We start from the raw sequence: 12,409 nt of genomic DNA on the forward strand, positions 1-12,409 counted from the left end.
TGAAGTGGAACTTCCTGTGCTGTAGTTTACATCCACTGCCCCTTGTCCTATCACAGATGAAGATTCAACTAACTCTTTGGGGACCCCATTCCAGTGTTTGAGAACCCTTTGAGTGAAGAAGTTTCTTCTGACATCCAATTTAAAACTCCCCTGGTACAACTTGAGGACCTTACCTCTTGTCTGTCACTTGTTCCTAGGGAGAAGAGACCAACACCCACCTTGCTCCAGCTTCCTTTCAGGAAGCTGTAGAGAGCAAGAAGGTCTTGCCTGACCCTCCATTCCTCCAGCATAAACAACCCTACTTCCCTCAGCCACTCATCACCAGCCCTGTTCTCCAGACCCTTTGTCAACTTCATTGCCCTTCTCTGGACCTGCTCCAGTACCTCAATGTCCTTTTTTGCATTGAGGGGCCCAAAACTAAACACAGTACTCAAGGCGTAGCCTCACTAGTGTCAAGTAAAGGGGAACAATTGCTTTCCTGATCCTGCTGGTCACACTACTTTCTACGTTTTCAATGTATTTGTTTATTTTTATGCTGTAAGAATCCCTCTTAATCCTGTCACATTTACTCTCCAGCTTCCTTTGATTCAATGCCCATCGAAATATCAGGTGGAATAAAGGTCACCAGTGCTTAACAAACTTCCCTGAAGCCAAGCCACATGGTGTCCTGGAAGACAGCTGTGTAACAGCACTGACACCGACACTGGCCTCAACTCCAGTGCCTCACTTCACATGATGAAAACAAGGGATCAGGGTAGCCCTGAAGTGGGAGCACTGCAGGTGCTAGACAGTAAAATCCCATATAGTTGCCTGTACGCTGCCCAGACTCTCCATTTAAGAATCTTGACAGTGAATGGCTTTTAACTCCTGTCAAACAAAAAGAATCCAAGACAAGTCATAAGTCTGTCAACTGCACAGCTACTCATCAAGCTATTAATAAACTACTATAGGGACATCACAAGCCATGCCTTGCAACCTTTCTGGTCCCTGATGCAGATTGATTCATTTAGAAATTCTCTGTGCCCTGGCAGGGGGGGTTGGACTCGAAGACTTCCAGAGGTTCCTTCCAACCCCTAACATCCTGTGATCCAGTCAAGTGGACACAGGGATTTAGGGTATTTCTTGATGTTCTGCAGCACTTCTATTGGGCTTGGCTCAGCAGAAGGGAATAAAAAATAGTCACAGCTTTAATTGATACAACTCTGTCCTTTTACTTGTTTAGATAAATGTTACTATCAACTGGTGCCATCAACTGGTAAATGGAAAAAACAGCTTGATAAAAGCTACAGGTATTTGCTCTCTGAGATGTGTACAAAGCATCTGCAATCATTCTTCATTGTTTTACTAACAATGAAGTAAGGGCACCTTACACCACACACGTGTACTGAGTGTCCTGATGGGTGTTTTATTCTAACACCGCCTTTAACCTTAAGTCACTTGGATCTTCTCTGGAGATGTGATATTCCCATACACCTCACAAGGGGTCCCACACAAAAGGCAACCCAAGCCCCCTCTGCCACACTGCTCTGCTCCTCTCTACACTACTTCTTTTCTCCTAGTTTCATGAGGTGAATGAAAGAGCCAGGAGAGAAGATGCAGCAGGGAAGAAGTAACAGTTCTGAGGTGCCTGGCCACTGCTACTGGCATCTGCTAGATGAGCTCATCATTGTATGACGTCAGAGCTCATGCTTGCACATGTTTTACATCTGTGTCCAAGCGAGTGGACACCTCTGACTCCCTGTTTTCTGACGGTATGTTCTGGAGAGCCACTAGAAAAGACACAGAGGAGCAATGGTGGAGGCAAGAAATTCCCGCTGAAACAAAGGGCAAGGCTTCCCATGCAGCTGCTCGTATCCCCTTTACCCTCCCTGCACGCAGAAATGTACCTGGTTCCTCCTGCCAATCCGGTTTGGTGCAGGAGACTTTGTGGGGGATTTGACATTTTGAGAGTTCCCGCCATTTTCAGCAATCTTCCCCACATTCATCACTGCTGACATCATGGCATCAATGGAGGACAAGTCTGGTCCGTCCAAACTGTTTGGTGAACTTGGTGATACCTTGTAGCTGTTTAAGCTTTCCAGCTGCTTCTCTAGAATTAAAACCAAAAACACAAATAGGAGTTGCCAAACACAGCCCAACCCAACCAACCAAATCACGGTAATTTCAGTTGCCTCTAACTCATCACACTGCTGAATCACCACCGAACACAGGCAGCATCCCATGATAACTGGAATTCCTGTGACAGGAAAAGTTTCTGGTACTGGAATGCACAGAAGGTGTACACTTCTCATAGGACACTAACATTCTCTTCGTTTTTGAACCTTAATTCAGTATGGGGCTTACAGAGCTGTTTACCTGAAACTCTCTTACTGTAAAATGGTGTTTTCATGGTACCTTGTAATCACCATGAACTAGTAGAGCAGTACTGATGAATGCATGCTCTGGCAAGCGAAACCATTCAAGCAAGCACGTGCTGTGAGCAGAACTGCACAATTAAGGCATTAGAAACACAGTGTAGGGTACTGGGTTCTCTTTCTAGCCTAGCTTAAACCAGCTCTCTATGCAGAATAAGCTAAATTAGCAAACATCCAACCAAAACAAACCTCCAAATCCCCCCCAAATGTCTCTTTACTGCCACAGATAGTATGTGTGGAATTTTTTTCTTTCTGGTCTACCAAGCCAGGTTAGTCCATGGAGCACATATTACATTTACAATTCATGTCACAGCTAAAGCTGATCAGGTTCGGACTTCTGCACCACATTCTGTATGTAGCAGAGATGCTCCTGCCTCAGATAGATATCAAATTCAAAACACACCTAAAAGCTCATCTCTGCTTTCTCAACATACCGTGTTGAGCACACAGGTAAGGCCTTCAACATTCATCTTTACAGGCCTGATAAGCAAAACACTTTCAGATTGAACAATCCTGTTCCCCTAAAGAAGGCTTCCAAACAAAAAGGAGCACCCTGTAAATCTACTGTCACTTCTGGTGGAAAGCACAGAATCCTAATGTGTCCTGTGAGAAAAATCACTCTAATACCAGAGGATGTGAGGGTGAACAACGAGGAAAACATTCATCTCTGCATCAGTCTGAGCATTATCAACAGGTGTTTTTTTGAGGCTAAGTAATGTGGTGCCAAGCTACTGGGAGCAAGGGAAAACTTAGTTTGGAAGCCTGCAGTGGTAGGTAAGTACGTGCCCATGCTTCTGCTCAACCTATTCCATACTTTTCACACAGAAAAAGCTTAGGGATAGGGAAAGAAATCTATGCACCAGTGCTCATGCTCAGTGCATCTAACACTCTTCATACAAATAAGGGGTAAGGACAGTTAAGAAATGTTTCTACAAGCTTCAATCAATGTCCTTATTACAGCCACCCAAAGCTAGTTACCTTCATTGTTATTCCCTGATTGACTGCAGCTTTTTTCTTGGTTGCTGGTCTCCTCACTTAGTGTAGTACGTACAGTAGCGTCTGGCTCTTCAGCCTCTTCTTCAGCAGCACCCTCTAGCACTGCATGAGACAGAAGGGAAAAAGAGAAAAGGAGTCAATTTTTCTGGAAGCCATTTTAGCAAAATAAAAGACTACAATCCTTTAGTTTGATGGCTCTCCTGACTGGACAGAAGCACCTCAACAGTGCCAGTGAAGCCAAGTGTCCACTCCCACCAGTGGCTGGGCACGGGGCTGCTAGATGCTACTGGTGAAACCTGGGCAAACAAAGAAAGGAAACCCTTATTGGCTTGGTCCCCAGTATTCAACCATCAAAATGAGATGAGGGAGAGGAAAGAGCAAGCTAGCACATCACCGGTGGTAATGACATTTAGATAAGAAGTTGGGAGAATATTCTACAGCTAGAAAATTTAAGTCATCCAATTTCATACAAACACTCCTCCCCCTTTCCCTTCTTGGAGGATTAACATTTCCTCCAATACATGTATTCATGGTGACCTTTTTCTTCCTTCTGGCAGTGGTGAAATAACTACTGGGGTTTCTGGGACCATTCGGTACATTCCTCACACCCACTGCCCAAGGTTTCCAGATGAGCTGAAGACATAAGCAACCATTGTAGCTGCTGACAGAATTTCTCCACTCCCCCCACCCTTTCTTGAACCATAAACTTATCATGCTATTGTTGGGGTTTCAGGAAGGATGCCTGTTCTGGCTGGAGAACGACAGGGCAGTTTAACATCATTTTAGAGGTGACGAGGAATGATTGACACAGAGGAAAGAGGAAATCTCTGCTTGTAGTGCCCGTGGAGATTGCCTCTGGAAAAGGTTATTTGTAACAAGGAAACCTACATTTTTAAAAGTGAAATACACCTTCATAACCTCCCATAGTTATTTCACTCTGGAACTGAACACACTGCAGACATTTCAACATCTCAGATTTCCAAATCCCATCCAGCAAACCTAACACAGATTTTCTTTCTTCCTGCAAGCAGAGGCCCTCGGCCTCAAACCACTGTTTGAGCAAAGTTTCCTCCTTTAAAAAACCAACATGCTCTTAAGGATGACATGCAAATCAGTCAAGCAACACATCTCAAATGTTGTTTGAACAGCATTTGCAAATAATAAGTACCTTCTCCCAATTGCTGACATTTTAGAGTGCACAAGAAAAGGCAGACAAAGAGAAAGGGCCCAGCTTGTGTCAAGCAGTAGTTCCTCATTTCACACAGGGACAGACAAAGCAGCAGATTCAGGCTTCCTACATTTAACCACTAACCCTCTCGGTAGCAGTGCACTGATATTCTGACACAGTGAGCCAGAAAAGGCTTAGAAACAAAACCTAGGACCCAGCTAAGCTTAGTGTTTAAGGCTCTGGATAACATCAACTTAATAAACACTGCATCTTCAAAACCAGGCAAAAAGATCTCTATGCTGTCTTGAATCAGGGTAACACTTCCCTAGTCCGTTCTGCATTTTTCTGCTAAGAAAACACTACTGGTCCTGCTAACACAGGGATTTCTTGATCCATGGTGAGGCCAAGCACCAAGCCTACTCTATTTTCTCCAGTAATTATGCAAGTTGTTTATGTTTGTCTTTACTTTGTTTGTCCTTAAGTGTTGTAACTTTGCTGTTACTTTTATAGAATCATAAAGGCTGGAAAAGACCTCCAAGATCATCGAGGCTAACTGTAAACCCAACACTGTCAAGTCCACCACTAAACCACGTCTGTAAGTGCTACATCTACAGGTTTTCTTGAATGCTTCCAGGGATGGTGATTTCACCACTTCCCTGAGCAGCCTTGTTCCAGGGCTTTGAGGGAAGAAGTTTCTTCTAATATTCAACCTAAGCCTCCCCTGGCACAATCTGAACCCATTTCCTCTCATCCTGTTGCTACCTGAGAGAAGAGACTGGCTCTCATCTCGCTACAACCTCCTTTCAGGGAGTGTAGAGAGCCACTTCTCATACCTTGTTTTTAAGAAGGGTCTATTTTACTCAAGAGTAGCACAGCTGGGTTGGGGTTTTTTTTTTTCCTCCCTTGATCTTTTTTATAACCTTTCATGTGGTGGCTGACTTAATTTTGACAAGAATAAGTGAAAAAGAGTTATTTTCAAGACTGGCTTATACAAATCTTCTAAGTTGGTGTACCTTGGTGTACCTGCTTCATACCACTAAAAATAGGGACTACTTTAAATTATTGGGACAGATTTCTCTGAAAACAATGTAAATTAAGTGCTTTAGTTCTTAAACAATCCAACCAAACAAAACAACTCTCTCTTCCAAAGCAGACCTATTTATTCCTCTTTCAGTCAATACCTAGGGCATTAGTACTACCACTGATTCACCCTGGAAAAAGTCAATCTATTGTTTCACTGTGAAGATTCCCATACTGGCCAAGGTAACTTTGAGATTGATGAGAAGCTTTCCAGAGGAGTAAGAGTCAGAAGTCCTTGTGCTGCTTTTTCTAACAGTGAAAATGTGTTCATCACAAAGAGAAGAGGCAGGTAGATGTACACACATCATCAAGCCTACCTCCTGGTTTTGAAACACCTGCCAGCTTGCTCTATGTCCTCCTTCTTTCAGGAGCCAAACTCTGTCTTAGGCTTTTACAGTCTTTCACAATTTCTATGAACTGACATCTACTTTATTTCTGAAGGTCAAGATCTTCCTGAGAGTAGGATGGAAGATGTATAGTCACAGATCTTGCTTAAAAAAACCCCATCTTCTGTACTATTAAAAATGTCCTATTTTGGAAGCAGCTGAAAAAAATCACAACCTAATTTGTGCAGAAACAGGTGTCATTGTTGCATTGTTTTATTTGCATATTTATCTTCCACTCTCTTGCACGAAGTGAAAATACACTCCTGAAACAAAGGCAACTGCACAAGCAGCACACACTGATTTGAAAAGCGTAACTTTCTATTTGCAGTAGGATATAGAAACAATAAGAATGCTGGGCCAAATCTCTCTTTCCTGTGGGAAAACCCATGGCAGAGAGCCTTTAGGCAGGAACACACTGAGAGGTTTCTCTTGCAGCTTTTTTTTTTTCCTGCCTCCCTTTCTTTTAAAATTATTCTTTTAATAAATGCATTGTTGATGCTGGGGAAGTGGGTTTATTTCCACAGCACCTATGAAGCTCAGGGAATCAGACAGGCAGTGACCAGCACAGATGCACTCTGCCAGGCTTCCTTAAGGGCTGCAAACCTTTTCAGCTCGCATCAAGTGCCCCTGCTTGGAGGTCATGCTGATGGAGCCTTCTTCCTCCCTCTCCCCAAAAGAAAACAAAGACCTCCAGGAAAGAGGACAAACAGGAAACAGGCTGGCAAACAGCGCAGCCTCAGGTTGCATTCAATATCAGATCCAAGCCTCTAGGAAACAGGGAAGTGGTTACAAGCATTCAAGTCATCTTCTGCTCTGAAGATACCCCCCAGTGTCACAGTGATCCTCTGTGAAAAGGAGGAAAAGCAGAGAGCAAGCACCACAGTGAGAGTGCTGACACAAGGTGAGGGGGACATGGGACCAAGCAAAACGAGGCAGCAGTCCTCTTTGCACGGCCACACTGAGACCTGGGTCTTGTGTGCCCTCTGTTTGATTATGTTGCTGAAACCATGACACTGGGGCAACCAGAATTTCACAGAAGAACCCAAAGGGCCTTTAAGCTCCTGTTTCTGCCAGAGGTCCACCCTGATGTCCCACAGCACCAGCTAAGTCAGGGAGATTCACTGAGAAATCAGAGAGCTTAAATAAAAAGCAAACAACATTGTTACTTCCCATGCAGTCTGTACAGGAAGACACTTGCTAGACCTATTTCCTCCTCTGGGATAAAGTGTGACTCTACTGTACGTTAAAGCTAAGCCCATTAACAGTTACTTCCCCCCTTCTCTTATGTGTATTTAATTTTCTTAAGCCCAGACCACTGTCAACATTCACAGCTGCTGCTTCTAGTGAAGAGCATCACGGATGAAGGAAAATGGAGAACATGGGCCATGGGAAGGAAGAAGAAAGGAGAAGAAATTATGAGTCTTCAGAGTCATAGTCACTTGACTTGCTGCTGAGAGGCAGCTACACCAGCATGGAGTGACACATCCCAGACCCTGAGAGCTGGTACAAGTCCCTGCTCCAGTTTGCTCAACTGTCTTTTGCATGTGAGGTTTCCCTTTGGAATAGATAGGAAGAAACACACAATATCTTCACGGAGGGGCAAAACCTGGTGTGTAGCACAAAGCTGCTCATTGTTCTGACTTTCAAAAGAAAAGTCCACATTAATGTCAAAGTAGAAGCCATGTGCTAACTGGGCTAGGGGAAGATTAATACTCTGAGCCAAATACTTTCATTGGTTTCATTAAACATGCCATAGGATGTAGCATCAGGACATGGGGAGAGAGAAGGAGAAACAGGGCAAACAAATGACAGTTGTAGCAACGTGCACATGCGTTTCAAACCACTTCTTCCCGTGAGGCCCAGGCAGGAATCCTGAGCCATATTCATCATTTCCATCTCAGCAATGCTATTATCTTATTGAAAGCTTTCCCATTGGTGGTTTTTTTTTTTTTTTCCTAACTTGTAGAAAAATCCCCAAGGATCATTTAAATGAAGGCCAGACCTTCTCATATACAAATTTAGATGAGAACAGAACTTCAAAGAGGGATATCACATTTGAATAAACAAAGTTTACCGTTTACCCTTGAGATTATAATACCTAAGAAGTGCTACAACATGCTCCTACTAAGCTTCTACACAGAGTAGATTTTACTCCCAGAGTATAGAGTGACACTTCCAAGCACAAATGGTGACTCTCATCCCAAGAGAGGCACTCAGTCACCCATGCTACATTTTGAACGTGATTCTGCATCAAAACTGGGAGGAAGGGAAGAGGGTGGTGAAAAGGTGTTGTGCTGGAAAAGGGTTAATGCTACCCGAAGCACTGCTTCAAGGCAAAGGAAAACAAAATAAAAAAGGAGTTTTCCTGACTGACCTTTCTAATACCAACTCTGCCCTTGCTACTAAAGCGCTGGTGCTGACTCGGCACCCCAAAGGCAGAGAACTATACTGGCAGTGTCACCTCACTGTCACCACTGCTGGAGCACCAGCACAGAGCCGCCTATGGGGAGAGGAAGACAAGCACAAAAAGAAAGATGAGAATGAAAAGGAAGACAAGCATAAAGAGAACGATAGTGTCGTGGGAGGAACTAGTTGGTATTCTTTCACTCAGCATTTGGCAAAAAGGAAGAATGTTACCCCAAAGGTTTTGAACTTGTACCTGTAACTAATGCTTTCCTCTAGGAAAAAAAAATCAAAAAACAAACAACAAACAAAAACTCTCAAAGGCAACAAGCAAAAGAAACAACCCTTCTTGAAAGGTGCTCTCTAAGCACTAGAAGACAGACCACCCATCTCTGAGCCATTAGCGATGTGATTGTGTTACCTGCGTTAGCGCACACGTAATACTTTGCTGCCACATAAAATACTTTGCTTCCTAAAGTAATCCGATAAATGCCCAACACCCATGTGCCTTTTCTTACCTAATACAAGACACAGAACAAACAAGTGAGGCACACACTCATGGTTGTGCTTGAAAACTGAGCTAGGGACCACCTTCTGCTTTGAGGATGAAGCAGAGGAAGTAGCACCAAAGAAGAAGAAGACAGCCCTCACACTTCCAGATTACTTTGCTTGGTGTTGCTACAACACTTGACAAACTAAATTTTAAATATTAAAACATATTTACTCCTCCTGATTTACTTCCTTGCTTGCATGATGGGCTACACATCTACGTTCAGTTTTCATGAAGGTTTTGAAAATCACCTTCTGATGACTTACAGACCACTAACAGTCTCCAGGACTTTGGCTTAGATGACCCAAAGCATCTCTCCATAAAGAATTTGAACTTAGTTAATGACTTAAGTGAACAACAGGTCTGATTCACCATGATATTCTGGTATTACATTGATGTGATACACTGAAAACAAGGAAGCTCTACTAATGCAGTACCAACTGTGCAGCCTTAATAAAAAAAATATTAATATAAAGTACATAGTATCAATCCTCTTGGCCCTGTGCTCAATTTGCTAATGAGCAGGGGACCCACGTGTGCTCCGTTTGCAAGTGTTGTGTGCTGTGGGAACAGCCCTCATGCAGGAGGCTGCAGTTGTGCCAGGCTACAAAAGGAGACAGGAGGCACATGCTGTGCCACCTTTGAGAGTGAAAGCAAAACCCAGTACTCCCAACAGGAAAGCCCTGGTATCTACCTGCACCTCAGAGGGTTTGATCCAAGCCTGCCCCAAGCTCCCAACAAGCACTGCCATCCTTGGGGACAGCAGTGCCACACAAAACACAGCATTGCAAGAGCTGCAATAACCTGTGGCCACATTTTGGCTCAAGTGATGATGAGTTCACAGCTCCTGATTAATTTTGAGATCTGTCTAAAGACTTAGCCCTCCTTCCCTCTTAACTTCAGAAGTATACATGAGCTGTTCCTCACCCTTGCTGTTCCTATGAGCTTGTGAGTGAGCACCTGGCCCTCCAGGAAGCCTTTGTCACCAAACTGCAGTCTTTGTTGAGAGTTTGCTTGAGCTAAAAGGACACTGAGATTCAAAGACAGCTGAAGAAACCTGGGCAGGTAAAAGTGGAACACCACTTTTAGACACATGAAAAAATATCGTCAGGGCAACAGCAAAGTAATGAAGTGGCTGTAAGCAGACATCCCTCCACTCCTTCCTGTGTAGACAACGGCAAACACCTCTCCATCCTCATCCCTGCCTGCTCATGCAGCCCTTGGGAGGCCAGTGGGAGGGAGCCTGGCTCCCCCAGCCACCAGGAACCATGACGACACAGGGGGAATGTGAGACAAGATGAGCCTTAGGCTTTACCTGGCACATGCCCTCCCTGCACCCTCCCAGCTGGCTGAGGAGGGTCACAAAAGCAATACTGTCTGTCTTTATAAGCTCTGCTTTGCATGTGTTTGGGGAGCGGGGACAGCTGTGCGGACGGCTTGCTGAGTTCCAGGAAGTCAATGTGTTTCTTGGCTTTGACTCCAGCTTATTTGCCTTAGATGAAGTGGCGACCCGAGAAAGTCCCTCTGCGTCCTGTCCCCCGCACCCAGGGCTGGCACCAGCCGCAGCGGGGTGGTGCTCTTTGGCACACAGCCCGGGGTCCCTCCCCACAACGATCAGCCTTCCCCGCTCCAGCTGCCACATCTGTCCCTCGGGCCAGGGCTGGCTCACATCCCACCGGGTGAGGGGACAGCTTCGGGATGCAGTATGAGAGAGGGTGGGAACCCAGAGCAGAGCAAGGGGCCAGAGGAAGCAGACCCTGAAAGCTCTTCCCTCAGCAGGAGGGATGAAGGTGCCTTGAGTAGGTGGGAATGGGTCAGGCAAGCAGGGTCATGCTGCGTGCCAAGCCACCACCACCCACACAGCCCTGAAGGAGGTGAGGGCAAGGCCAGAGAGTGGAGAATGATGAAGCAAGGACCAGTGGGTGCCTCAATTACACACGTCTCCTGAGGAAAAGGAGGCAGGCCTGCCTGCAGGGGACCCCAACAAAGCACAGCCCAAGGACACAAAACTTCATCTACTGCTTCTGCCTCAGACATGCAAGAGGGCACAAGTGACACAAAATGAGGAAACAATCTAAAATGCAGCTCTGTGGGTTTGGTTAGGTGATTTTTTTTCATTTTTGCTTTGCCCTGACAAACTCATTTAGCTTAAAACCCTGAATAAGGGAGAAGCTATAGGTTGATGTCCCATCACCTACATGGCTAAGCAAGCACTGTGCTGAGGGAATGAGATACTTGTCCAAGAGCCTGAGGGGTGAGCTAGATGAATTGCACTTGGGATAGCCAGCTGGAAAACATTTCTGAGGAGTAACAGAGAAGAAAAGCAACCTCCCCTCCAAATAGTCTGAATTACAGCTCCCCTTGGCTTCAGCTGAGGAGAGGCTGCAGGGATGTGGGGAGGGCAAATCTGGGCTCAGCTGGGTAGCTGTGACAGAGATGCTGACATCCCCAACAATATCTAGCCAGTCTCAACCACAGGATATCTTGTCCTTTTAAGGTGGGCCAAGAGCAAGCATCTGTGCAGCAGCAGCACAGCCCCAGCCTGCCACTAATTGCCCCTAGTGTCAGTGAAAAACAGGGGCTCCTGTGCCATACAAACCAACAGTGCAAATGCCCAGGCAACCCACCCTGAGAGGAGACAATCCATCTGGTTGTTCCTCCACATGGCATGACGGAAGCAAGAAGGAACAGTAACGACGAGAGGAAGAAAAGCCACAAAACCATGCAGCCAGGCTGCTCGCTGGCAGTTGGCACCTGCAGCTGTCAGAGAGGGAGGAGAGGGGGCCTGTCCCCATGCCTATCCCTCACCCTGATGGCCAACAGCTCAGCCAAGGGGAGCTTTGGACCCATAACTCAAGGTGAAGGTTTAAAGCAAATCTCTGGATGAAGGAACAAACAAACGTTTCACTCTCTCACACTTGCTCTTCACACATGGCCAGAACTGTGTGCATGCAGCAGGATGGGCTAGAGCGGGATTAGAGAGGCAGAATCAAGTATGCTGAGGAAGATAGAGAAGATCTCCTGTGCCAGTGCCCTGCTTCTTGTGAGGTACCCTGGTTTTGATCCAATTCCTCCAGGACACAGCTTCACTGAGGGCCCTGAATGCATGGGTAGTGTCACAAAACCCATTCAGGCTGAGTTAAACCAGGAAAAGACTCTTTTCCTTGTGGAGTAGCCATGTCCCACATGGCGTTGCACCACTGTAACTGCATCCACATGCTAGTAAATTCCCTCACACAGGCAAACCCAAGGAGAACAACATTGGTTCACTTACTACAGAGCCCCCAACACATCCTTTGTGGGAGGTGCCAGCACTCTCTCTGCTTGAAACACCACACCAGGTAGCACACCAAAGCACTTTGCATCTCACAAGATAACGCAGTAAAATGATGCACTGCATAAGAAAACAAAG

At 45.5% G+C, this 12,409-nt stretch overlaps 1 protein-coding gene across 8 annotated transcripts in view; it reads right to left on the reverse strand.

The window, feature by feature from the left end:
• Positions 1 to 12,409, reverse strand: part of RREB1 (ras responsive element binding protein 1) — a 141,285-nt gene that overhangs the window by 74,122 nt on the left and 54,754 nt on the right. For all 8 annotated transcript variants that reach the window (XM_054164388.1, XM_054164383.1, XM_054164384.1 and 5 more), the window contains 2 exons: positions 3,393 to 3,512; positions 1,887 to 2,089 (listed from right to left, as the gene is read on the reverse strand). In XM_054164388.1, coding sequence (XP_054020363.1) covers positions 1,887 to 2,000 — 114 coding nt within the window. In that variant the 5' untranslated portion in view covers positions 2,001 to 2,089; positions 3,393 to 3,512. The remainder of the gene's footprint in view (positions 1 to 1,886; positions 2,090 to 3,392; positions 3,513 to 12,409) is intronic.

Source organism: Dryobates pubescens, chromosome 9, assembly GCF_014839835.1.
Source record: "Dryobates pubescens isolate bDryPub1 chromosome 9, bDryPub1.pri, whole genome shotgun sequence".
In the NCBI taxonomy this organism is placed as follows: Eukaryota; Metazoa; Chordata; class Aves; order Piciformes; family Picidae; genus Dryobates; species Dryobates pubescens.